The 26491-nt window shown below is 50.3% G+C and overlaps 2 protein-coding genes across 3 annotated transcripts in view; one reads left to right on the top strand and one right to left on the bottom strand.

Annotated features, from left to right (window-relative positions):
• Positions 1–1163: 1163 nt before the first annotated feature.
• On the bottom strand, positions 1164–6069 carry ypel5 (yippee-like 5). Of its 2 annotated transcripts, XM_088909669.1 has the most exons (4): positions 5939–6069; positions 3454–3498; positions 2592–2759; positions 1164–1826 (listed from the first exon to the last, which is right to left on the bottom strand). In XM_088909669.1, exons 3-4 carry the CDS (start codon positions 2730–2732, stop codon positions 1602–1604), a joined length of 366 nt encoding a protein of 121 aa, XP_088765795.1. In that variant the 5' UTR covers positions 2733–2759; positions 3454–3498; positions 5939–6069; the 3' UTR covers positions 1164–1601. The 2 variants fall into 2 exon arrangements, with proteins under 2 accessions (XP_088765795.1, XP_088765794.1); XM_088909668.1 differs by lacking the exon at positions 3454–3498.
• Positions 6070–11977: 5908 nt separating this feature from the next.
• Positions 11978–26491, top strand: part of plb1 (phospholipase B1) — a 44182-nt gene continuing 29668 nt past the window's right edge. Inside the window, exons 1-12 of the mRNA XM_088928258.1 lie at positions 11978–12047; positions 12816–12889; positions 16968–17028; positions 17835–17887; positions 19140–19180; positions 19737–19771; positions 21151–21226; positions 21624–21675; positions 23383–23457; positions 23766–23831; positions 24278–24351; positions 24918–24996. Of these exons, the coding sequence (XP_088784384.1) occupies positions 11978–12047; positions 12816–12889; positions 16968–17028; positions 17835–17887; positions 19140–19180; positions 19737–19771; positions 21151–21226; positions 21624–21675; positions 23383–23457; positions 23766–23831; positions 24278–24351; positions 24918–24996 (756 nt within the window). The remainder of the gene's footprint in view (positions 12048–12815; positions 12890–16967; positions 17029–17834; positions 17888–19139; positions 19181–19736; positions 19772–21150; positions 21227–21623; positions 21676–23382; positions 23458–23765; positions 23832–24277; positions 24352–24917; positions 24997–26491) is intronic.

Genomic DNA, 26491 nt, shown 5'->3' with positions numbered 1-26491 from the left:
AGGAGGCACAGCTGTACAAACCAGACACGGGCTCAGGTATGTTCGCACTGATCGCCTGCTCGTTGTGGCCTGATGCCTCTGTCACTGTGTTCCTCCTGACCACTTCAAAGCCATCCCAGCTGACCTCGACCTCTGAGGATAACAAGCCAGTGGTCAGCAGATTGGGAAAAGTGAGGAGACGGGGTTTCATCCGATCGCACTCAGCAGGGGCCTGGAGAGAGTGGGAGACCTGCAAGTGACCAACCCAAGAGCCTGGCAAGCAAACGAGCAGCAGTAACCTTCCTCGTCTCGCCAGCACTGGGAATCTCCACTTCAACACCAGAGAACAGTAGCGGCACCCAGCACAGCACCGCACAAGCCTGCACTACCGCGACCTCAGACATAACACAAACGCTGTTCCCACCCAATGTCACCTTGTGCTCCTGCTCTGTCCAGTGTGAGCAGAGGACACCTGCTTGCTGCCCCAGCGTACCTCCGCCACAGTGTCCTGAAAGGGACAGGTGCCACCTGCCACCACGGGCACCCGGCCTTCCGCTGTACAGCACTCCTGGGGTGCCCCAGAGCCAGGGAGGCCACCTGATTCCCACAGGGACTAAGCAGAACGAAGCAAAGGGGAACCAAAGGGACAAGGGAGCAAGATTTGGACAAGATGGGGACAATAACTCCACCAGTGGCCAGAACCCACTCTCTTTGCTGGCTTGAACTGCAGCTCCCCCCAGCTCGACCTCAGTCCCATCACGCACACCGATACCTCTCTCTCTGCAACAGTCCCGTTCCCCCTCCCCCCTCACTCCCTCTATCCCCTCAACAGTCCTGTCCCCCCTCCCCCCTCACTCCCCGCAACAGTCCCACCCCCACCCCACTCTCTCTATCCCCTCAACAGTCCTGTCCCCCCTCCCCCCTCACTCCCCGCAACAGTCCCACCCCCCCCCACTCTCTCTATCCCCTCAACAGTCCTGTCCCCCCTCCCCCCTCACTCCCCGCAACAGTCCCACCCCCCCCACTCTCTCTATCCCCTCAACAGTCCTGTCCCCCCTCCCCCCTCACTCCCCGCAACAGTCCCACCCCCCCCCACTCTCTCTATCCCCTCAACAGTCCTGTCCCCCCTCCCCCCTCACTCCCCGCAACAGTCCCACCCCCCCCCACTCTCTCTATCCCCTCAACGGTCCTGTTCCCCTCCCCTCTCGCACTCCGCAATGGTGCCACCCCCCCGACACTCACTCCCTATAATGCCCCGGTCCCACTCCCCTCACTCCCCACAACGGTCCTGTTCCCCTCCTCTCGCGCACTCTCACTCCCTGCAACAGTCCTGTTCCCCTCCCCTCTCGCTGTCCGCGACTCCCCCCCTGGCAGCAGTGTTTCTGGGCTGGGGGCTCTGTGGGGGTGGGCGAGGGTGGTGTAGATGCGGGGCGACAGGCTGTGGGCCAGGTACAGAAACAATCCCTCGGAGTCTGGGGTGGCAGCAGCCCGTGACAGTGCAACAGCAGCGATCGGTCGGTCGGAATGAGTCGATTCTCGCGGCGAGCAGCAGATGGGGGTGCGGGTGTTCGGCGGACGCGACGCTGGCTGCTGGGGGGCGCGGCCTGACGGCTGGACTGCGCTCAGGAGTTGTCAGAGGGCACGTGCTCCTCGAAGCCCTCGCTCTCCCTCACCAGCGCCCTCTCCAGGATCACGCGGCCCTCCTTGTAGCGCTGGCTGTCCTCCGTGGCAAACTCGTAGATCCAGCCCAGCTTGCTGTTGCAGTTCTTGCAGCTGACGTCGCGCACCATGTGTCTGCCCGTCAGCATGACGCGGTCCTGCACTTCGCTGTACTGCAGGTTCACCACCTGGGGGTGACACGCACAAGCCTTACATTGGCACCTACAGCTGTACGCTCCTTCCAAGGCTGGGACCTTCAGTTCTGGGGTCTCCAATCCTGGACCTAAGGAGCCACAGTGTAACTGGCGAATCACTTATTACTGATGTGGTGAATTCAACCACACTGACCTAAACACGCACTAAAACCAAGAGCTCACCTGCCTTATTGCACACTGCTCAGCTCCTGAGTACCAGAGAGAGCTGTTGACCCGTCACACTGCTCTGTGCTCCTAGCTCAACCTCAGAGAGAGCTGCTGTCCCATCACACACTGCTCTGCGCTCCTAGAGAGAGCTGCTGTCCCATCACACACCGCTCTGTGCTTCTAGAGAGAGCTCTGTCCCATCACACACCGCTCTGTGCTTCTAGAGAGAGCTCTGTCCCATCACACACTGCTCTGTGCTCCTAGCTCAACCTCAGAGAGAGCTGCTGTCCCATCACACACTGCTCTGTGCTCCTAGAGAGAACTCTGTCCCATCACACACTGCTCTGTGCTTCTAGCCCACCCCCAGAGAGAGCTGTTGTGTCATTTCACACTACTCTGTGCTTCAAGCTCAGCGAGCTCCTATCCCGTCACACTCTGCTCAGCTGGTATACTTGAAAAATCCTTCAAAAGAACTGCCTTTACTTTCTTCTTAAATGCATTTGTGTGGCAGCATGCTAGTGCCTGGACTACATCAGTGCTCCTCAGTAACTGGTCCCAGCCCTGCGAGGCACGGCGGACGGGGAGCCATGCCTTGTTGAAGAGGAAGGCGCGGCCAGTGGCGCCGGTGAAGCGCGTGGAGATGAGCTCGGAGCGGTTGGTCAGGATGGTGTCGCAGTTGGCGCAGGAGAACAGCCGCGTTCCGCCGATGTGGTCCAGGAAGATCCGCCCCATCGCGCTCGGCTGTGCTGTGGCCTACAGCTGAGGCAGGAAGGGCAAGAGGAAACAGTGAGACAGGAGAGCCACAACCCCAGACTACACCAGCAACACTGCAAAATGTGGCTGCTGCCCTCAGTTCAACACTAGCCAGTTAACAGGAGGCCAAAATATAACCGACTTGCTTCTTTCCAGCTGAGCATAGAAGGAGTGGTTTAATGTGGTCGGCACTACTTTACCCAAAGAGTAGTGGGAGTATGGAACAAGTTACCCAGCAATGTGGTTTCAGCCAATCCTGTGGTCACATGAAAGAAAGTAGGACATGAGATCCTGGGATCAGCCCAATACTCAAAACTAAATGGGCCAGATGGGCTGCAGAAATACGTCCCCTGATCTGACAGCTAAGATACAGGGACAGAATAACCCGTAACTTTAGTTTGTAAGCCCAAGTATTTATAAACAACCTACGTATATCCCCCATTATTCATGCTATTAAGACATCCAACAGTAGGTTAAAGGAGCACAACAGTTCATGTTAGACAAGTGGATCAGTTCTGGGGCAGTTGGTCTGGGTGGAGTTTGCATGGTCTCCCAGGTATGTCTCGTTTCCTCCCACAGCCCAGATATATGCACCACTGGCAGGTTAATTAGTTCTTGGGAGAATTGGCCTTGGTATGAGTGTGTCTGTGGGTGCCCTATGATGGACAGGCCTCCCAACCAGGGGTATCATGCTTTGCACCTGTTGCTTGATGGGATAGGCTCCAGCTCCCCTCATGACCCTGTACTGGATAAAGCGGTCAAAAAATAGATGGATTAAATCTACATGATTTGCCAACAGAATTAACAAAAATCACACATCGGCTGTTACTAATCCTTTCCAGCTGATCCATACAGACGTGCAATCCAGCTGCTATGCCATCACAGAGGAGCTGCAGTCACTCCTGGTCCTGCTTGTTCACTGGAAGCTGAAGGGAGGAGCGCCCCCATCTGGTCAGAGACTGTCTCTGTAAGACTTCAGTTGAGAACAGCCCTGCTCTTCCAACTAATACCATCTCAGCTCCTCAAAGTGCTACTACTGCCAAAACTAAAACTGAAATAATACTGGTAGCATTTTTTAAAACACTCAAAGGGCCTTACAATACACACAGCACACGCTACCCACAAAGTGTTGACAGTGGCAGAGTCTCTAATGGACTCGGCCAGCGAGCTGCACAGACATGTTGCTGCTCCGTCCCCCTGTGTGGAGCCGGTCTTCATCAGAGCGAGAGGCTCCGTCCCCCTGTGTGGAGCACGGTCTTCATCACGGCGAGAAGCTCCGTCCCCCTGTGTGGAGCCGGTCTTCATCAGAGCGAGAGGCTCCGTCCCCCTGTGTGGAGCCGGTCTTCATCAGAGCGAGAGGCTCCGTCCCCCTGTGTGGAGCCGGTCTTCATCAGAGCGAGAGGCTCTGTCCCCCTGTGTGGAGCCGGTCTTCATCAGAGCGAGAGGCTCCGTCCCCCTGTGTGGAGCCGGTCTTCATCAGAGCGAGAGGTTCCGTCCCCCTGTTTGGAGCCGGTCTTCATCAGAGCGAGAGGCTCCGTCCCCCTGTGTGGAGCCGGTCTTCATCAGAGCGAGAGGCTCCGTCCCCCTGTGTGGAGCCGGTCTTCATCAGAGCGAGAGGCTCCGTCCCCCTGTGTGGAGCCGGTCTTCATCAGAGCGAGAGGCTCCGTCCCCCTGTGTGGAGCCGGTCTTCATCAGAGCGAGAGGCTCTGTCCCCCTGTGTGGAGCCGGTCTTCATCAGAGCGAGAGGCTCTGTCCCCCTGTGTGGAGCCGGTCTTCATCACAGCGAGAGGCTCTGTCCCCCTGTGTGGAGCCGGTCTTCATCACAGCGAGAGGCTCTGTCCCCCTGTGTGGAGCCGGTCTTCATCAGAGCGAGAGGCTCTGTCCCTCTGTGTGGAGCCGGTCTTCATCAGAGTGCAGATTAAGATATGAGATCCTGCTGATGCAATAAACCCTGCAGATAATTTGGGAGTTGAATCACCCTGGCTGCCATTTTGATTTGGGTCTTTAATTGATTTCAGCTCCTTCCCTACAGAAGGCGTACGGAGAAGCCTTCACTACTGAAGCAAGAGCAGCTGCAGGGTCAGAGATGCTTGTCTGAGGAGCCAGCGGAGCGACGCTGCCGTCTGTGGGACCAAGACTGAGGACACCAGAGCCCCCTTGTGCTCCCCCTTTACTTCCTGTACCTGTGCAGTCCTATACTACTACGGAGCTGTTCACTGCAACTGTGGGCTCTATGCATCTGGTCTACCTGCGGGCACGACATTGTTCTACCTCTGTGAATAACACAATTGGGAAAGTGCGGTTTTGAATGCGTCAGTGACATAAAGAGAGAGAGAGACAGAGAGACCCGGGACTCACAGCGGGGCCTCTGTACTAACTGTACCTCTGTGAAAAACGCACTTTCCCAGTTCTCACAGAAACAAAGCCCGAGGGAGAGAGAGACAGCTGACGCAGCGATGATCCTGCGCCCAGAGAGGACTGCTGTCCAGGGCGCCTTACAAACCCACCGCGTCCTTCAGGACGGGGACAGCACGGCAGGGCAGAAACACGCAGTGAAAGCTGCGTTCTCACGAGTCTCCGTCTCCCCCCCCTCCACTCGCGACTGTACATGTACACAAACACACGCGCACGCGTGACGCGGCCGCCGAGAGGAGGGCAGCCACGCCGCTGCAGCTGACGAACCCCCCCCTCACACACACACACACACAATCGACACCCCCAGAAGAAAACTCGACGAAACGACCCGCAGGAGCGGAAGTGCTATACTGCTGTCGTTGTTATCACTAAGCAGCAACAGACAGCCCGTCTCGCACTCTGGCTGCCTGTTGCTGCCTGAAGACAACAGCCGTCTCTGTCCGCCCTTATCAAGCGAAAACACGCACACACACACACACAAGGCCGAGTGGGGTCGCCCGGAGGCGGGGGGAGCTGCACAGACCCCCCCCTACTCGGGACTCCACACCAGTGGGTTGTCGCTGGTCCGTCCGTACGGCTGGAAGCAGGCTCGTACGGCCCTGCCCCTAGGCCACCAGGCGACTCGACACACAGCCGAGCCCGACGCTTCGAGCGGATTTACGCCAGCTGGCTGCCGGGCCCGGATCTGTGTCGGTGACCCGCAGCCCCGTCACGGAAAACGGCTCGGAACCAACCCGAAAACCAGCGCTGGTGGGGGCTCAGGACCTCACCTCTCGACGGTGTGTGTCTGTGAGGTCCTGGGCTCGGTGCCGCCCGCTCTCTGGTCGTGTTTCCGCTGTCGGGGTGCGTCGTGAACCCCGGGTCTGTCCGCAGCGTCTTGTTGTGGTCTGGCTCTCAGCTGTTCCTGCTGCCTCCACAACAACATCCGGCGCGCAGCCGCGGCCCCGCCCCCGCCCGGCAGTGCGCTCTTAAAGGGGAGGAGACTGTGTGTGGAATTGTCACGCTGTGGGCACGCAGGAGTCCGCTTGTGCCCGAGGGGACTCATTAGGAGGGCCTGCACACCCACTCCCAGCCTTAAGTTCTCCTGTCCTGGGGATCTTAACTGGGCCAGCTGTATGTTTAATCAGTACTTAGGAAACGGTTCGGCTCTTTTTTAAGCAGCAGCTGCCGACCTGTGGAAGATCGACGCAGATTGCATGTCCTTCAACACGCAGCCCTCGTCCTGCAGAGAGTAAAGACATGGCCTTTTTACTGAGTGTCTCTGGAGCTGACTGCCAGAGTCCTCCGTGTCCCACCCAGATGCGCTCCGTGTTTTTACCACGTCCACAGAGCACCGGCCCGTACTGACCATCCCTGTCTGCTGTAGGAGTGACATCCTGAGTGACAACGGACACGAGCAGGATCAGGGCTCCGGAGCTGGAGACGGGGGCGCTCAGGGTCCAGTGAAATCCGATAGGTCGTGCTTGATGCAGACAGTTTATAATAATAATAATAATTGCTTACACTTATATAGTGCTTTTCTGGACACTCCACTCAAAGCGCTTTACAGGTAATGGGGATCCCCTCCACCACCACCAATGTGCAGCCCCACCTGGATGATGACCAGCTCGCCTTCTCTGTACAGAGGAATTAAACTGGAGCAGTTCGGCTGTTAATTAAATTATCCAGGTTTGTTTTAATTAGTTCATCAAGAGCATGAGAAAGTTTATGTACAAGAACGGTCTTTCAGCCCACTCAGCTCATTTGGCTGCTAGTAGGCAACATGGCTGGGTGGCTTGTTCCACACTCCCTCCACCTTTGGTGTAAAGAGCTTTCAGTTTTTAGTTTTAATGCTCTTTCCAGTGGTTTCCACTTGTGTGCTCTAGTTTGTATTTCACTGTGCTTTTTGAAGAAATCTACTGTTCTCGTTTTGTCAGTGGCTTTGAGAAACTTTGAATACTTGTATAAGCCCCCCTCTGAGTCTTTTCGGTTCATATCTAAATCTCAGTGCCTGCAATCATCCAGGACAAACTGGACACACTGTTCCTCAGTAGTTTTGAGGTGAGGTCACTTTATACTTAATACTTGTATGAGGTCTGCTCACAGTCTTCTGTGTTCAAGACTAAAGAGTCTCAGTTCCTTATGCCTGTCAGTGTAGGACAGTCTCTTAGTACTTGTATCAGTCTCCTCACAGTCTTCTCTGTTCAAGACTAAAGAGACTCAGTTCCTTCAGCCTGTCAGTGCAGGACAGCTTAAGAATGATTCCAGAGCAGCAATATCTTTTTATAAATGATAACCCTAGCTGGGTTTTTCAGATCACTTTCAGCGTCTTTTTGTTGTTGTAATATTAGATAGTTTAATCTCATTATTTTATAGATGACCAGAGTCATTCCTGGTCACACAAACACATTGCTCATGAACAGGTTAAAGGAGCTAAAGCTCAGTGCTGAGGGGAGGATGAGCTTGATGAAGCTGACCCAGTCTTGAAGGAGACAAGGTCCTGACTCCCAGCAGGATGTTAAGAGAAGGGTGCAGGTCTAGTTGAGGTGTAATATTTATGTATTAATAATATATGTAATTATACATAGATATCTGGAAATATGACCCATAATCACAGTAATGTTTCAGACACTGTGGACCAACTCTGGTCCTCCCAGCAGACATCCAGCTCCATTCTTTAACCTGACAGAGTTCAAGCTCCACCAAGTCCCTTCTGTACAAAGATAGGACAGCAGGTGGCAGCACTGAGCTGGTCAGGTGTCATGTGACTCTCAGGGGCGCCTCATATCAGCACTTTATAAACAGCTGTATTAGAGGATGGCAGATGGCAGTACAGGACCACTGGTCCTATCTCATGTTTATCAGGTTCGTCAGGTTTTGTGGGTTGTTTAAAGCAGTGCCATTTGCTTTTAAAATATATTCTTCTTTTCTTCTGCATACTGTGAACACTCCATACCACATCATGAAATGAAATTCTCACTTTTCTCCAAGATACTAAATGTTTTCTTAAGGTCCCCAAACTATTTCACAGACAGGAGGGAGCCCACTTCATCCCTCACTACACTGGAGCCAGGGAGACACACAGCACCATTCTGCACCAGCAGCCCCACTGGAGACACACAGCACCATTCTGTACCAGCAGCCCCACCTGGAGACACACAGCACCATTCTGTACCAGCAGCCCCACCTGGAGACACACAGCACCATTCTGCACCAGCAGCCCTACCTGGAGACACACAGCACCATTCTGTACCAGCAGCCCCACTGGAGACACACAGCACCATTCTGTACCAGCAGCCCCACTGGAGACACACAGCACCATTCTGCACCAGCAGCCCCACCTGGAGACACACAGCACCATTCTGTACCAGCAGCCCCACCTGGAGACACACAGCACCATTCTGTACCAGCAGCCCCACCTGGAGACACACAGCACCATTCTGTACCAGCAGCCCCACTGGAGACACACAGCACCATTCTGCACCAGCAGCCCCACCTGGAGACACACAGCACCATTCTGCACCAGCAGCCCCACCTGGAGACACACAGCACCATTCTGTACCAGCAGCCCCACCTGGAGACACAGTGGCCATTCTGTACCAGTAGATCAGGGAGAGGAGAGAGAAAATGCTACACCATCTGAATTAACGGGGAAATTTAGGGAGGAGAGACTGGACACCAGGGTGAATAACACTCCTCTTATGAACAGCAATTTAATCTTTAATGACCAAATAGTCAGTTCAGTTTAAAGAATCTTTAAAAGCAAAAAGTTTTGCTTTTTGTCTGGAGAAAGCAGAAGATTTTGATATGTTATCAGTTTGAAGTGTTGCCAGAGTGGAATCATATAATCGGTGTGTGTCTCCTGTCTAATCTAATCTCTGATCAATGACAGCTAGGTCCTTGGACTATCAGTGCAGGGACTCTTCCTGGTGAAAGAGTAAACAGCATCATGGCCTCCTCAGCTCGCTGCTGACAGCAGCTGCTCTCTGCTCCTGCAGTCTGTCCCCGGTCTGTCCCCACTGTCCCACAGCCGGTCCGAGACCCCAGTCTGCCCCACTGTCCCACAGCCTGTCCGAGACCCCAGTCTGCCCCACTGTCCCACAGCCAGTCTCAGACCCCAGTCTGTCCCCACTGTTCCACAGCTGGTCCAAGACCCCAGTCTGTCCCCAGTCTGTCACCACTGTCCCACAGCCGGTCTCAGCCTCCCAGTCTGTCCCCACTGTCCCACAGCCAGTCCGAGACCCCAGTCTGCCCCACTGTCCCACAGCCGGTCCGAGACCCCAGTCTGCCCCACTGTCCCACAGCCAGTCTCAGACCCCAGTCTGTCCCCACTGTTCCACAGCTGGTCCAAGACCCCAGTCTGTCCCCAGTCTGTCACCACTGTCCCACAGCCGGTCTCAGCCTCCCAGTCTGTCCCCACTGTCCCACAGCCAGTCCGAGACCCCAGTCTGCCCCACTGTCCCACAGCCGGTCTCAGACCCCAGTCTGTCCCCACTGTCCCACAGCCGGTCTCAGACCCCAGTCTGTCCCCACTGTCCCACAGCCAGTCTCAGACCCCAGTCTGTCCCCACTGTCCCACAGCCGGTCTCAGACCCCAGTCTGTCCCCATTGTCCCAGTGCAGAGATGATGCAGACTGCAGTGACAGGCCAGGAGGGCAATCTGATAAAGACAGCAGCCCTGACCTTGACTGTTTCACCCTTTATCTCTTTATTTCCTTCTCACTCTCAGTCCCCCCACCTCTATCTCACAAGCTGATAAACTCTTGTCATGCCTGTGAGAGATAGAGCTCCTTCCTGGTTCACCGCCAGGTCTCACCGAGCTGAAGACAACCAGCCGTCTTCCCCTCTCTGTGACCAGAGACCCGAGTGTCTCAGTGTGTCAGCCTTTCCCTCCACTCAGCAGTTCTCGATTTTACTGTTTTTTGAGTCACGATCACGAGTCGCTTAGCTTTTTTTCCCAGCTTGTTCTAAGTTCACTCACAGGCGAACCCAGTACCAAGTGGCCCCACCTCAGTTATCCACACTGCCCGCCCAGGTCAAGAAGAAACTGCACCCCGGGACTCCTAGGTACCTGGACAAACCATCTCCTGTCCTCGATCAATGACAGCACTGCAAGCTCACAGGCGTCCCACACTGCTCAGGCGTCCCACACTGCTCCGGTGTCCTATACTGCTCAGGGGCCCCACACTGCTCTGGTGTCCCAAAATGCTCTGGTGTCCCACACCGCTCCAGTGTCCCACACTGCTCAGGCGTCCCACACTGCTCCGGTGTCCTATACTGCTCAGGGGCCCCACACTCCTCTGGTGTCCCACACCGCTCCAGTGTCCCACACTGCTCAGGCGTCCCACATTGCTCAAGGGGCCCACACTGCTTAGGCTGAGCAACAAGCTGCTTGTGTCTGGACCTACTGACTTGAAATGGGAATAAACTCAGGTGGTGGGTTGTTAGATGCAGTTACCTCACAGCTCCTGGGTCTGGGGTTTGATTCTGGATCCTGCAGCCCTGGTTGAATGTGTATTTTCTCCAGGTGCTCTGGGTTTATGTGAGCTAGGTCAGTTTCCCTTTCCTTGCAAGAGCAATGGACTGGCACCCTGACCAGGACGAGAACAGCCATGTGCTCTCGGGCATTGTGTTGCCTCGGCCCTGAGCAGGATGAAAGTCTTCAGAAGCGTGGGGACAGAGTCTGCCCATCAGCCCCGCAGGGCCACCAGTCCGGTCTCAACTCTGAACGAGTCTACAACGGCAAGGGCACTGGAGACTGGAGTCTGCTCTCTGCACATGGAGTGAGCGAGAAGCCATCTGTCACATACATTCACACACACATTAACACAATAACACTCACACATTCACACACAGACATACAAAAACACACATTAAAACACATAGACTGACACACTAGCACACTCACACATAGATATTAACACACACACTAGCACACTCACACATAGATACTAACACACACACTAGCACACTCACACAAATAGACACTAACACACACTAGCACACTCACACACTGACACACGTGCTCAGGATCAGTGCAGAGACGGAGACTCCAGTGCCTAGATTGCTGCCGGAGGGAGGAACTAGAAACCATGAAGAATGGAAAAAAGCCCAGCCCCTCCCCAGCCCTCCAGGACACATATATCTAGAGGGAGCAGCAGGCAGAGTCCTCCTCACACACACGCTCTGGAGCAGCTCAGACGCACACACTGCACTGTGGAGTACATGAGAGACACACACTGGCCTCTCTGGAGCACCTTGGAGACACACACTTACCTCTCTGGAGCAGCTGAGAGACACACTGACCTCTCTGGAGCACCTGGGAGACACACACTGACCTCTCTGGAGCAGCTGAGAGACACACACTGACCTCTCTGGAGCACCTGGGAGACACACACTGACCTCTCTGGAGCAGCTGGAAGACACACACTGACCTCTCTGGAGCACCTGGGAGACACACACTGACCTCTCTGGAGCGGCTGAGAGACACACACTGACCTCTCTGGAGCACCTGGGAGACACACACTGACCTCTCTGGAGCGGCTGAGAGACACACACTGACCTCTCTGGAGCAGCTGGAAGACACACACTGACCTCTCTGGAGCAGCTGAGAGACACACTGACCTCTCTGGAGCACCTGGGAGACACACACTGACCTCTCTGGAGCAGCTGAGAGACACACACTGACCTCTCTGGAGCACCTGGGAGACACACACTGACCTCTCTGGAGCAGCTGAGAGACACACACTGACCTCTCTGGAGCACCTGGGAGACACACACTGACCTCTCTGGAGCACCTGGGAGACACAGTGACAGATAGTCGGAACACAATGGACCCAGCTCACTGTGCAGTATTGGTGGTCCTAGTGTCCTTGCTTGGACATCTGCCTGCTCTCACAGGTAATATTTCAATAGGAGCTACAGTCCCAGTACAGTAGAACAGTCCTGTTACAATAGGGGCTACAGTCCCAGTGCAGTAGAACAGTCCTGTTACAATAGGAGCTACAGTCCCAGTACAGTAGAACAGTCCTGTTACAATAGGGGCTACAGTCCCAGTACAGTAGAACAGTCCTGTTACAATAGGAGCTACAGTCCCAGTGCAGTAGAACAGTCCTGTTACAACAGGAGCTACAGTCCCAGTGCAGTAGAACAGTCCTGTTACAATAGGGGCTACAGTCCCAGTACAGTAGAACAGTCCTGTTACAAAAGGAGCTACAGTCCCAGTACAGTAGATCAGTCCTGTTACAATAGGAGCTACAGTCCCAGTACAGTAGAACAGTCCTGTTACAGTAGGTTCTACAGTCCCAGTACAGTAGAACAGTCCTGTTACAACAGGAGCTACAGTCCCAGTAAAGTAGAACAGTCCTGTTACTCAGAATCCCTGCAGATCTCAGCTACATAAACTTTGCTGATCATGTCCAGTGTTGTGTTTCTACTGTACAGCTCACAGCACCGACTAACAGTCACAGCACAGTCTCTGTCCCCTCAGGAGATTCATCAATATCTCTCATCCCTACTGATATCACACTGTAGCACTGAAAGCCCCAGGAATGTCTGGGGACAAACGCAGGAGACAGAGGACTGGTCTGCTCCAGTCTGGACACTCACAGAGGACAGATCTTCCTCTCTCGGGGTCTCATTTCTCTCCTACTTTCCGTTTCCTCACAGGCTCTCTCCCGCAGTCTGGACTCCAGCTCATTAGAAGGCTGGCCGACGAAGTCTCAGCAGAAGGAGAAGAGAGGGTGAGGCCACTGAGTGTCTGGAAACAGAGAGACACACTGAGACACCTGCCTTGTGACTGTGTTAGTGTGTCAGTGTGTCGTGACAGAGGAGCTGTGGAGGCAATATCCATGTGACTTTGTCTGTGTGTCAGTGTTTCGTGACAGCGTCTGTTAAACTTGACTGTTTCAGTGTGTCGTAACCATATCTGTATGACTTGCCAGAGTGTTGTGACAGACAAAGTGTCCTGACAGTATATGAGAATGACAGTGTGTCGGTGTGTTGTGACATTGTCTATGTGATGAGACAGAGAATGTGTCTTGACAGTAGCTACATGAACTGACAGTACCTGTGTGACTTTACAGTTTGTCAGTGTCGTGACAGTACAGTATATGTGTGTGCTACAACAGAGATTGTGTGGTGACAGTACCTGTGTGTCGACAGTGTGATAGAGAATGTGTGTTGACAGTGTGATAGAGAATGTGTGGTGACAGTACCTGTGTGTTGACAGTGTGATAGAGAATGTGTGGTGACAGTACCTGTGTGGTGACAGTACCTGTGTGTTGACAGTGTGATAGAGAATGTGTGGTGACAGTACCTGTGTGGTGACAGTACCTGTGTGTTGACAGTGTGATAGAGAATGTGTGGTGACAGTACCTGTGTGGTGACAGTACCTGTGTGTTGACAGTGTGATAGAGAATGTGTGGTGACAGTACCTGTGTGTTGACAGTATGATAGAGAATGTGTGGTGACAGTACCTGTGTGTGGTGACAGTGTGATAGAGAATGTGTGGTGACAGTACCTGTGTGTTGACAGTGTGATAGAGAATGTGTGGTGACAGTACCTGTGTGTTGACAGTATGATAGAGAATGTGTGGTGACAGTACCTGTGTGTGGTGACAGTGTGATAGAGAATGTGTGGTGACAGTACCTGTGTGTTGACAGTGTGATAGAGAATGTGTGGTGACAGTACCTGTGTGTTGACAGTATGATAGAGAATGTGTGGTGACAGTACCTGTGTGTTGACAGTGTGATAGAGAATGTGTGGTGACAGTACCTGTGTGGTGACAGTGTGATAGAGAATGTGTGGTGACAGTACCTGTGTGTTGACAGCGTGATAGAGAATGTGTGGTGACAGTGTGATAGAGAATGTGTGGTGACAGTACCTGTGTGTTGACAGTGTGATAGAGAATGTGTGGTGACAGTACCTGTGTGTTGACAGTGTGATAGAGAATGTGTGGTGGCAGTACCTGTGTGTTGACAGTGTGATAGAGAATGTGTGGTGACAGTACTTGTGTGTTGACAGTGTGATAGAGAATGTGATGTGACAGTACCTGTGTGTTGACAGTGTGATAGAGAATGTGATGTGACAGTACCTGTGCGTTGACAGTGTGATAGAGAATGTGTGGTGACAGTACCTGTGTGTTGACAGTGTGATAGAGAATGTGTGGTGACAGTACCTGTGTGTTGACAGTGTGATAGAGAATGTGTGGTGACAGTACTTGTGTGTTGACAGTGTGATAGAGAATGTGTGGTGACAGTACCTGTGTGTTGACAGTGTGATAGAGAATGTGTGGTGGCAGTACCTGTGTGTTGACAGTGTGATAGAGAATGTGTGGTGACAGTACTTGTGTGTTGACAGTGTGATAGAGAATGTGATGTGACAGTACCTGTGTGTTGACAGTGTGATAGAGAATGTGTGGTGACAGTGTGATAGAGAATGTGTGGTGACAGTACCTGTGTGTTGACAGTATGATAGAGAATGTGTGGTGACAGTACCTGTGTGTTGACAGTGTGATAGAGAATGTGTGGTGACAGTACCTGTGTGTTGACAGTGTGATAGAGAATGTGTGGTGACAGTACCTGTGTGTTGACAGTGTGATAGAGAATGTGTGGTGACAGTACTTGTGTGTTGACAGTGTGATAGAGAATGTGTGGTGACAGTACCTGTGTGTTGACAGTGTGATAGAGAATGTGTGGTGGCAGTACCTGTGTGTTGACAGTGTGATAGAGAATGTGTGGTGACAGTACTTGTGTGTTGACAGTGTGATAGAGAATGTGATGTGACAGTACCTGTGTGTTGACAGTGTGATTGAGAATGTGTGGTGACAGTACCTGTGTGTTGACAGTGTGATAGAGAATGTGTGGTGACAGTGTGATAGAGAATGTGTGGTGACAGTACCTGTGTGTTGACAGTATGATAGAGAATGTGTGGTGACAGTACCTGTGTGTTGACAGTGTGATAGAGAATGTGTGGTGATAGTACCTGTGTGTTGACAGTATGTGTGTGGTGACAGTGTGATAGAGAATGTGTGGTGACAGTACCTGTGTGTTGACAGTGTGATAGAGAATGTGTGGTGACAGTACCTGTGTGTTGACAGTATGTGTGTGGTGACAGTGTGATAGAGAATGTGTGTTGACAGTGTGATAGAGAATCTGTGGTGACAGTACCTGTGTGTTGACAGTGTGATAGAGAATGTGTGGTGACAGTACCTGTGTGTTGACAGTATGTGTGTGTTGACAGTGTGATAGAGAATGTGTGTTGACAGTGTGATAGAGAATGTGTGGTGACAGTACCTGTGTGTTGACAGTGTGATAGAGAATGTGTGGTGACAGTACCTGTGTGTTGACAGTGTGATAGAGAATGTGTGTTGACAGTGTGATAGAGAATGTGTGGTGACAGTACCTGTGTGTTGACAGTGTGATAGAGAATGTGATGTGACAGTACCTGTGTGTTGACAGTATGATAGAGAATGTGTGGTGACAGTACCTGTGTGTTGACAGTGTGATAGAGAATGTGTGGTGACAGTACCTGTGTGTTGACACTGTGATAGAGAATGTGTGGTGACAGTACCTGTGTGTTGACAGTGTGATAGAGAATGTGTGGTGACAGTACCTGTGTGTTGACAGTGTGATAGAGAATGTGATGTGACAGTACCTGTGTGTTGACAGTGTGATAGAGAATGTGTGGTGACAGTACCTGTGTGTTGACAGTGTGATAGAGAATGTGTGGTGACAGTACCTGTGTGTTGACAGTGTGATAGAGAATGTGTGTTGACAGTGTGATAGAGAATGTGTGGTGACAGTACCTGTGTGTTGACAGTGTGATAGAGAATGTGTGTTGACAGTACTTGTGTGTTGACAGTGTGATAGAGAATGTGTGGTGACAGTACCTGTGTGTTGACAGTGTGATAGAGAATGTGTGTTGACAGTACCTGTGTGTTGACAGTGTGATAGAGAATGTGTGTTGACAGTACTTGTGTGTTGACAGTGTGATAGAGAATGTGTGGTGACAGTACCTGTGTGTTGACAGTGTGATAGAGAATGTGATGTGACAGTACCTGTGTGTTGACAGTGTGATAGAGAATGTGTGGTGACAGTACCTGTGTGGTGACAGTGTGATAGAGAATGTGTGGTGACAGTACCTGTGTGTTGACAGCGTGATAGAGAATGTGTGTTGACAGTATGATAGAGAATGTGTGGTGACAGTACCTGTGTGTTGACAGTGTGATAGAGAATGTGTGGTGACAGTACCTGTGTGTTGACAGTGTGATAGAGAATGTGTGGTGACAGTACTTGTGTGTTGACAGCGTGATAGAGAATGTGTGTTGACAGTGTGATAGAGAATGTGTGGTGACAGTACCTGTGTGTTGACAGTGTGATAGAGAATGTGTGGTGACAGTACCTGTGTGTTGACAGTGTGATAGAGAATGTGTGGTGACAGTACTTGTGTGTTGACAGTGTGATAGAGAATGTGTGGTGACAGTACCTGTGTGTTGACAGTGTGATAGAGAATGTGTGGTGACAGTACCTGTGTGTTGACAGTGTGATAGAGAATGTGTGGTGACAGTACCTGTGTGTTGACAGTGTGATAGATAATGTGTGGTGACAGTACCTGTGTGTTGACAGTATGATAGAGAATGTGTGTTGACAGTATGATAGAGAATGTGTGGTGACAGTACCTGTGTGTTGACAGTGTGATAGAGAATGTGTGGTGACAGTACCTGTGTGGTGACAGTACCTGTGTGTTGACAGTGTGATAGAGAATGTGTGGTGACAGTACCTGTGTGTTGACAGTATGTGTGTGTTGTTCCTCTTGCAGACAGACACCCACCTTGGTGTGCCCTGCCCCCGCACTCTCTCCTGGCCCTCGCCTTCCTCAGGTGGGTCTCTCCTCTTCCTCTCACAGCTGCTCTGGCCCTTGAACCCGGGATGTTGTCATATATGATGTATATTCTGTAACTATACTGTTGTCAAAGTCAATACCCTGGCTTCTTTCAGAAACAGCTCAGTGAGATCCTCCATCAGTTAGCTATTTAATACCAAATAACCAACTCTGATTTCCAAATTCCTGAAACCTGTGTTCTAATTATCCATGCAGTATACACTGTAGTATTATATGTATTGTGAAGAGTTTTGACATCCCTGTCAGGTGCTGTCTATCAGTGTTACTGAGCTTGACAGAACCACTGTGCTTGAAAAAAATAAACCTTTTTCTTGTGGTGAAGCATTGTGAGCTAGATAAAACTGTAAAAGTGACAGGTGAAAGAAACACAGTGTGGTGTTTTGTTTCAGGGTCCATCTGTCTGTTTCAGGATTCATCTGTCTTCCTATTCTTTCCTTTTTTATTTATTGTCCCAGGTGGGAAATTTGCTTTGCAGGCAGGTAAAAGACAGAACACAATACACAATACATGTATCACAACATGAACCCATTAACAAATAAGAAACACTCATGTGGAAGATTAGAGAAACAATTAGACACCTTAAGTCATTTCAGAATTTTGAAAAAAGAAATTGAGTCATTAGTGTGTGAGATAGATACATAGGCTAAATGCATGATAAAAAAATAAAGTGAAATTCAGTAAGTCAGTATTCAGGGTGGGTATAAAGCACACAGACTCTGAGCAGTCACTTGTCCCGTTAGCACTATCTGTGAGTCCGTCTCACTGTCTACCCTTGCTCTCCAGTTCACAGTCTAAGACCATCGGACATCACTACACTGGCTGCCATTGGACTCCAGGTGAGTCTCAATAATCTCTGAATCAGCACACAGTGTGGTGCAGTATAGTGACACTTTGGTGCAGTATAGTGACAGTGTGATGTAGCACAGTGACAATGTGGTGCAGTACAGTGACAGTGTGGTGCAGTATAGTGACACAGTGATCCAGCACAGTGACAGTGTGATACAGCACTATGACAGTGTGGTGCAGTATAGTGACAGTGTGATACAGCACTGTAACAGTGTGATGCAGTATAGTGACAGTGTGGTGCAGTATAGTGACAGTGTGATCCAGCACTGTGACAGTGTGATCCAGCACAATGACAGTGTGGTGCAGTATAGTGACAGTGTGGTGTAGTACAGTGACAGTGTGATACAGCACTGTGACAGTGTGGTGCAGTACAGTGACACTGTGGTGCAGTATAGTGACACTGTGGTGTAGTACAATGACAGTGTGATGTAGCACAATGACAGTGTGGTGCAGTATAGTGACAGTGTGGTGTAGTACAGTGACAGTGTGATGTAGCACAATGACAGTGTGGTGCAGTATAGTCACAGTGTGGTGCAGTACAGTGACACTGTGGTGCAGTATAGTGACAGTGTGATGTAGCACAATGACAGTGTGGTGCAGTATAGTGACAGTGTGGTATAGTACAGTGACAGTGTAATGCAGCACAATGACAGTGTGGTGCAGTATAGTCACAGTGTGATACAGCACTGCAACAGTGTGGTGCAGTACAGTGACAGTGTGATCCAGCACAGTGACAGTGTGGTGCAGTATAGTGACAATGTGATCCAGCACAGTGACAGTGTGGTGTTGTATAGTGACAGTGTGATACAGCAATGTGTCAGTGTGGTGCAGTATAGTGACAGTGTGATACAGCAATGTGTCAGTGTGGTGCAGTATAGTGACAATGTGGTGCAGTATACTGACAGTGTGATGCAGTATAGTGACAGTGTGATCCAGCACAGTGACAGTGTGGTGTAGTATACTGACAGTGTGGTGCAGTATAGTGACAGTGCGATCCAGCACAGTGACAGTGTGGTCTAGTATAGTGACAGTGTGATACAGCACTGTGACAGTGTGGTGCAGTACAGTGACAGTGTGATGTAGCACAATGACAGTGTGGTACAGTATAGTCACAGTGTGGTGCAGTACAGTGACAGTGTGATACAGCACTGCGACAGTGTGGTGCAGTACAATTACAGTCTGATGAAGCACAGTGATTGCTAAGTGCATGCTGTCAGTCTCACTCACGGTCTCTCACTCCAGCCCCCTGTACTATCCTGGCACCCTTGGGATGTGACAGACAGGTAGGTTTTCTACTGAGCTGTCAGAATCACAGTACAATTCAGTAAGTATCCTCACCTCACACAGAGCTGATGTTACTTCTGTCCCACCCGGGGGCTGTGCACTATTGAAAGGCTGAAGTCTTTTATTGGAAAGGTGTCTAGAAAAATGGGCTTTAAGGGCAGATCAGCCATGATTTATTATTATGTTACTCTCAGTTCCTAAGAAGTAGGTGATTTCAACTTAACGATTTATGATTAACTTGAAAACTGCAACTTTTGAAACCAGCTCCCTCTAGAGCTGAAGATACATAATGACTTACCTGCACTTCAGAGCAGATCAGAGGGTTCAAGAACAGCCCAGGCTGGACTGGACCCCTGGAGCGTTGGTTAGGACAGGAAACGATTGCCAGGGTCTCATCAAGCTCGCTCTTAGTTATGTGAGGGCTCAAAGGAGGGCCGGAGAGCTCTGCGATAGGCTGGGGAGCTGTCCTGTTCCGGCTCAGAGCCTGAGTCTTTATTCCCATCTGAGTCAGCTGGGTCCAGCCCTCACCTCTCCTCTCCCTCTCTCCCTGTCCAGGGCTGGGCTCTCCGGCGTGCTGGACCAGCTAGCAGGTAGGTCTCCAGCTCCTGCTCACTAGCACGGCCGTGTGATTGGAGGGGTGCACGGGGGTATTTTGGTGGGAAATCGGGGGCGCCTAGACCCCAGGTTGTCCAGAGAGCAGATCTGTGAGAGACAGCAGCTCTGCCCCTGCAGTCAGGAACGAGCCAGGTTAAATCTCTTCTCAATCCTGATGCAGCTTCGTTTACCTCCCAGGAAAGATGTGTGCATGAGAGATCTCTCCAACTACAGCAGCTTGTGAGGCCTGAGCACATTCAGCTCATGATGGAGGGAGGACAGCAGGGCGGGGAGGCTAGGTTCACCATAACACACCAAACAAAACCTATTCTACAACTACGTGACACCAACTACCCCTGTGCACACCCTTTATCTCCCAAACACTCCCAAGCCTTCACCAGTTATCTAATGATGACCTAATTCTCCTCAAGTGTGTCTCTACACAGGTCCTGGGACAGGGCAGGTTCTAGTGGCAGGTCAGCTGGAGCTACAATCCTCACAGCAGCTGGTCTTCTACACTACTTACAAAAATTCCAACACAAAATACAAGACACACAAATGTCCTGTCCAGTTCAGGAATGATGACAGTTTCCATTCAAGACAAGAGCCAATGTTAAACTGTGAGAACCAGAGACACAGGCTCTGCCTGCTGGGTACTAATTTTTGATAGATCTTTCCTGAAATCTAAAGGAGAGGCTGAAAGAACTGAGCCTCCTTAGTTTATAGTTCAGGGACACAGTCGCCCAGTAAGAGTTGTTGAAACTCCTCTTCGAGCTCTCCTCATGCTCATGGGGGACTGGCAAGAGGAGGTTCCTAGTTCAGATCCTGGCTGTGCCCCTGCCTCTGTCACCCTGAGTCTGGCTCTCAGAGGTGCATGATGGGATCTCTGGTTAACAGCTGTCTATGCCACAGTTCACCCCTGTGCTCTGTAAACCTGATAATTTTCATAAGATCAAATGCAAATTAACTGATTATTATCACAGCAATGAAGGTGTTATAATTTTATCCATCAATGTCTGAGATATCTACATTACTAACAAGCAGCTCTTCCCCTGCAATAATAAATGACTTGGACTCAGGTAGACCTATCTTAAAGCAATTTCACAATATAACCATAAAGATAGTTTGATACTATAACAGTGTAATGTTTCATTTTTATCACAAATGACAGAGATAGATCAAAGCTGCAGTAAAACAGCTCTGATCTCAATCTCTGTCACATGGAAAACAGGGCACCACACACCCATGGTAGCCTCCCCTCCTGCGACCTGCAGAGACAGGAGACAGTCTGCATCAGGTGCCATGTGTTTGTAGAAGAGTGTCACATATGAGTGTGTGTGTATTCAGTTCTCTGACTGCCCTCTCTTTCAATCAGAGCTCCTGGCGCTGTTTAATCCAGACCTCTCCACACTGCAACCTGACAACACACAACAGCCCCCCTCGCAGTCCAGGTATCACTCTAATCACACTGTCATCCAGCTGGAATAGTGTCTGATCACTGCCAGTAGTGTGTCTTCACGTCAGTACAGTGTGTGTTCAGTCAGTACAGTGTGTGTTTACTCAATACAATCCCTTCACTCTCAGTACAGTGTGTCTTCACTCTCAGTACAGTGTGTCTTCACTGTCAGAACAGTGCGTGTTGTTCACTGTTAGTACAGTCTCTTCACTCTCAGCACAGTGTGTCTTCACTGTCAGTACAGTGTCTTCACTCTCAGTGCAGTGTGTGTTCACTTTTAGTACAGTGCGTGTTCACTCTCAGTACAGTCTCTTCACTCTCAGTGCAGTCTCTTCACTCTCAGTACAGTGTGTCTTCACCGTCAGTACACGTTGTGTGTGTCTGTCCTGCAGGGCCCTGCTGGATCAGGCTGAAGATCTTGCACTCTCTCTCCAGAGCAGTGAGGTAATCACTTCACTTTTTTAACTCAGTCTTTCTCCTTCATTGTGTCTCTCTGTGCCATCTGTTCAGAGAAGAGAGAACAGACTGTCTCTCTCAAATTCAAATTCCAGCAGCAGTACTGGCATTACCGACAAATTACAAAGCGGAATTCAAACATAAATTCAAAGCAGAACTGGAAGTAGGTTCGAATCTGACACGGTCCTGGTCTTGTTCAATAATTCTGATGAATATAATAGAGATAACATGCTCAATCCTTTTACTTTATCTGGCCTTGCTAAGGAAATGACAGTGCTGGTTGGAGATTAGCTCTGTCATATTCCCCCAAAACACAGACACAGATTTCAAACACTAAGGACCAAACAGAATGTGCACGTGGCACTTGAAAACATGTAAGACGCTGTCTTGTGCCTGCTTGAGCCAGTGGATTTGGATGTGGTGCCTGAGAATCACTAAGAACTTGAACTGGAGCTCTGCAGTGGGCACTGGAAAACTCTGGGTAATTGGAAGAGTGGGTTAACATGGAAAACAGAAGAGGACTGCTGCTTGTTAAATTTATCTAGATAATAAGAACACATTTTGAGATTAGCCCCCGAAAAATGGAATATCAGCTACATGTCTGGAAGCTTTAGGAGGGGAGAAGAGTTGAGGGCTGACACTGATCAGTTGGACGCCAACTGAGAAAGGAAAGATAAATGGGGGTGAAACCCAACAAGATGCGACAGAGAAGAAACTGCTGCTGTAACCCGTCGCTGAGTGCGAGGGACAGCATAAGGAGAATGAGGAAGCCTGGGTCTGGCGCAGACTGACACCATGCGCTTCCATCCATGGAGCACATTGGGACTCGGCAACCAGGAGCTACTCCGGAGAGGAGAGGCTGTAGGCTCTAGACTGTGGCTGTGGGCGCAGTGGGAGTGGGTTGGACAACATGTGGAGAGAGGAGAGGGGAGGAAGGAGAATGGAGCAGGAGAGAGTAGGAAGGGAAAGGTAGAACAATACTGCTGAAGTTGCCTGGAGTTTCTAAGAAGCTTGCTGACATCCAGAGACCTGAAAGAAAACAGATGAAGGTGGGAGCAGAGACGTGTATTTTGGTGGACGGCTGGGGCAGGCAGGGAGAAAGAGAAAGCGAAACTAAAGATTCACTTGCAGAGAGGGTAGTGGTACTTCAGGTGGGAGTTAAGCCGAACGGGAGAGATTGCAGCACAAGGGGGGAGTCCAAACAAAGGTCAAATAACAGGCAAAGTTCAAAAACATGAGAAACAGTCCGAGACAAAATCCAAGGCAATATCAGCACAAGAAGAGACATCTGGAGAACCAGGAGTAACACAGAGCCGAAGTCAGACAAGAGGGGATTGAAAAGCCGAAAGATCAAAACAAACCCTGTAGAACACAACCTACACCCCAGGAAGGAACTTGGTGCAGACTGAGTTCTGTCTGTATGCATGGCTTCTCAGCTCGTCTGTCAGAAATCCTCTGATTTCAGTAGTGCACAGCTCTGGTCCTTTCCTCTGGTGTGCTGCTTGCAGGTTCCCCAGCAGGCTCACCGTCTGTTCCTCAGGCTGCATTTCTGGCCAGTTTCTCTGGCCAGGCTGTAGTCACTGAGCTTATTCTCTCTCCTCACAATGGGGGGAGCCAAACACAGAAGTGTATGTTCAGTTGTTTGCAGTAGCCAGGCTCTGCCCACGGCCCACTGTGTCTGTGCTTTCTCTGCAGGCCCTGGACTCCAGCCGGGACTGGAGGCTGATCCTTGTGTTTGGCAGAGTGGAGGTCTGTTCCTGCGATGACCAGGTAACCTGCTAGCACTGTCCCATCAGCCCTGCAATCCCCAGGCCTCTGTCTGCCTGTCCTGTCTTCCCTCTTCAATCTTAGGGTCCATCTCTTTTTTTAGACTCTGTCTCTGCCACAGTCAGCCTACCTTTCTACCCTGTCAGTCCTGCTGAGGAGGGTTTCAGGTGGAGCAGCAGACTGGCGCAGTAAGAGCCACACCCTTACCTTGCACAGTTAGTCCTGCTGAGGGAGAGTTCAGGTTGAGAAGTTTGGTACCTTGTGTGGTGCTGCTGTCAGTGTCTCTCTCACTCTGTCTCTCTGTGTCCCAGGTGGGCCCTGTGGTGCAGGCAGCAGTGCAGCAGGTGGCTGATGCCCTGCAGGTGCTCCACAGACAGGTGAGCCTCTCACTTCCTGACAGAGGGCAGATGATTGGGATGCATCATTTTGTGTATTAACCAGGGCTTCTATCCTGGTCCCCAGGCTCAGATCACAGCAGATGCCAAATCCCACTAAGTCCACAGTCAAAAAGTATTTTTGCATTTTATGCTTTTTGCTTTAAAATAACAATATTGTAAGTTTGGGTAATTAAATTTAGATTTTTTTAGCCCTGACTGTGAATGTGGTTTTGACTGCTAACCAGGTGTGTGTCAGTCTAGGAGGGTAGCTGCAGTTAACACACAATTAAACATCCTACCTGCCACAGAATATACAAAAGCCATTATCCCCATGTGGTTTTCTTTGCTATATTGGTTGGTTGGTAGACAGAGTTTCTGTTTGCTGGATGTAATATGGCTGAAAGGCAGTTAAGGGACTTTTAGTTTTGCTGTCTGTGTGTGTCCAGGTCCCACGGGCTCTGGTCACTGTTGTACCATGGACAGGACAGTACCCATCTGGACACCATGGACAGGACCAGAGGTGGGTATAGATATACTGTGTGCTCTGTGTGTTTCACTGCACAGCTGTGTCTGTACAGTTCATGTGTGCTCTGTGTTTCTGTACAGTTCCTGTGTGCTCTGTATGTTTCACTGCACAGCTGTGTCTGTACAGTTCCTGTGTGCTCTGTGTGTTTCACTGCACAGCTGTGTCTGTACAGTTCCTGTGTGCTCTGTGTGTTTCTGTACAGTTCCTGTGTGCCCTGTGTGTTTACTGCACAGCTGTGTCTGTACAGTTCCTGTGTGCTCTGTGTGTTTCTGTACAGTTCCTGTGTGCTCTGTGTGTTTACTGCACAGCTGTGTCTGTACAGTTCCTGTGTGCTCTGTGTGTTTACTGCACAGCTGTGTTTGTACAGTTCATGTGTGCTCTGTGTGTTTCACTGCACTGCTGTGTCTGTACAGTGCCTGTATGCTCTGTGTGTTTCACTGCACAGCTGTGTTTGTACAGTTCCTGTGTGCTCTGTGTGTTTCTGTACAGTTCCTGTGTGCTCTGTGTGTGACACAAGCTGGTCACAGCTTGTTAACTCTGCTGTGTTTCGGTGCCTCCAGGCTGTGCAGAGGCTGTGACAGTGGCCACAGTGCAGCAGAGATCAGGCTGCAGGAGGCTGTTCTGAGCAAAGCTCTGCAGGTAACCTTCATCTCCTCTGTCCCTGTACCTCCCCCTCATCCTCCTCCCTTCTCAGGGAAAATTCAGTGGTCCCAGCCAAGAGGTCAGAAGGTCCCCTGAAACAGTCAGCCCTGCGCCTGGTGTTTCTGCGCACTGAGGCGATTCCCGCGCCACAGCTCGATTGTAAACACCCTCCTGGGGGCGCCATGCTGGAAAGAGGGCTCTGCTGACACCATGTAACAGGGGGAGCAAGCACATGGACGAAAACAAGCAGCACGGTCTCCCGAACCCCGCTCACTGCGGTTCTGAAGGAGGTTTATTAACTGATGGCCGAACAAACTCAGTGTTCAACTCTGCTCTGGAATACACGGGCATTTACTGAGGCTCAACCTCTTGTGTCACCAGAAACGACACGTTCAGGACAAGGACGCAACCTCTGTTACACACAGAGTGTAGAAGGACAGACAGGTACAAGAATATATTTCAGGATGTGTACTCGGCTGTCCAGGACTGTCACTCTCTCTTTCAGCCAGTTAAACCAGAGCTGCTCGCTGCTGGAGTCCAGCAACAGGTGTGCTGCCTGCCTGCTTTTATCTGCCTGCTTTTATCTGCCCGCTTCCTTCACAGAAAGAAACCTTGTCTGAATGAACTCTACACCAGAAAAAGAGACGATTAAGAAACTTTTCAAAGCCAACGAATGGTGTGAAAATCCTTTCAGTCCAGTTTGCGATTACAGACCTGTTAATGTGTAATAAGACTGCATGAGAGCTTAGTCATCTGAAAAGACAGAACACAGACCACCACGTTTCTCAAGACAAAGAATTAATTACTGTACATCACCGTGAATTATAATACAAAAATATTAGAGTACCCTGTACAGTTGTGCAAATGAGCGTGAATCGTAATGTGAAAATGCTAGAGTACACTGTACAGTTGTGCAAATTAGCGTGAATCGTAATGTGAAAATGTTAGAGTACACTGTACAGTTGTGTAAATTAGCGTGAATTGTAATGTGAAAATGCTAGAGTACACTGTACAGTTGTGTAAATTAGCGTGAATTGTAATGTGATAATGCTAGAGTACACTGTACAGTTGTGTAAATTAGCGTGAATTGTAATGTGAAAATGTTATAGAATACTGTACAGCACTGTAATAAGTGGTCGCCTTTTAATGCACCTCTGTTAAGCCCAACCAGTTGGTGGCTGCTTAGTAACAGATCACAGATGATGTTGTGAGAAAGGGGGTGTCAGTTATTTGACAACATGAAAGTGGAACAACATAATAATAATACTTGCTTACACTTATATAGTGCTTTTCTGGACACTCCACTCAAAGCACTTTACAGGTAATGAGGACGCCCCTCCACCACCACCAATCATATAGCGTCGGAGTATATCTATATACTGTAAATCATTTTACCGTGGATTACCAGATGTATTTCTCAATAATGTACAGCCAAGCACCTAGCTAGACACACCAATGCTAGAATGAAACGTGAATGAAATGTTAATTATGT

The sequence above is a fragment of the Atractosteus spatula genome, chromosome 2 (assembly GCF_055471065.1).
Source record: "Atractosteus spatula isolate fAtrSpa1 chromosome 2, fAtrSpa1.hap1, whole genome shotgun sequence".
Taxonomy (NCBI): domain Eukaryota; kingdom Metazoa; phylum Chordata; class Actinopteri; order Semionotiformes; family Lepisosteidae; genus Atractosteus; species Atractosteus spatula.
Note: the sequence above shows the minus strand (reverse complement) of the source record. Positions and strands in the feature narration are given on the sequence as shown.

Bases quoted from the DNA above. Each gene is read 5' to 3' on its own strand.
- ypel5 (XM_088909669.1), bottom strand. From the start codon at position 2,732: ATGGGGCGGATCTTCCTGGACCACATCGGCGGAACGCGGCTGTTCTCC. The intron at 1,827-2,591 runs GCATGGCTCCCC...TGTCACCCCCAG, and splicing joins GCGCCTTCCTCTTCAACAAG to GTGGTGAACCTGCAGTACAG.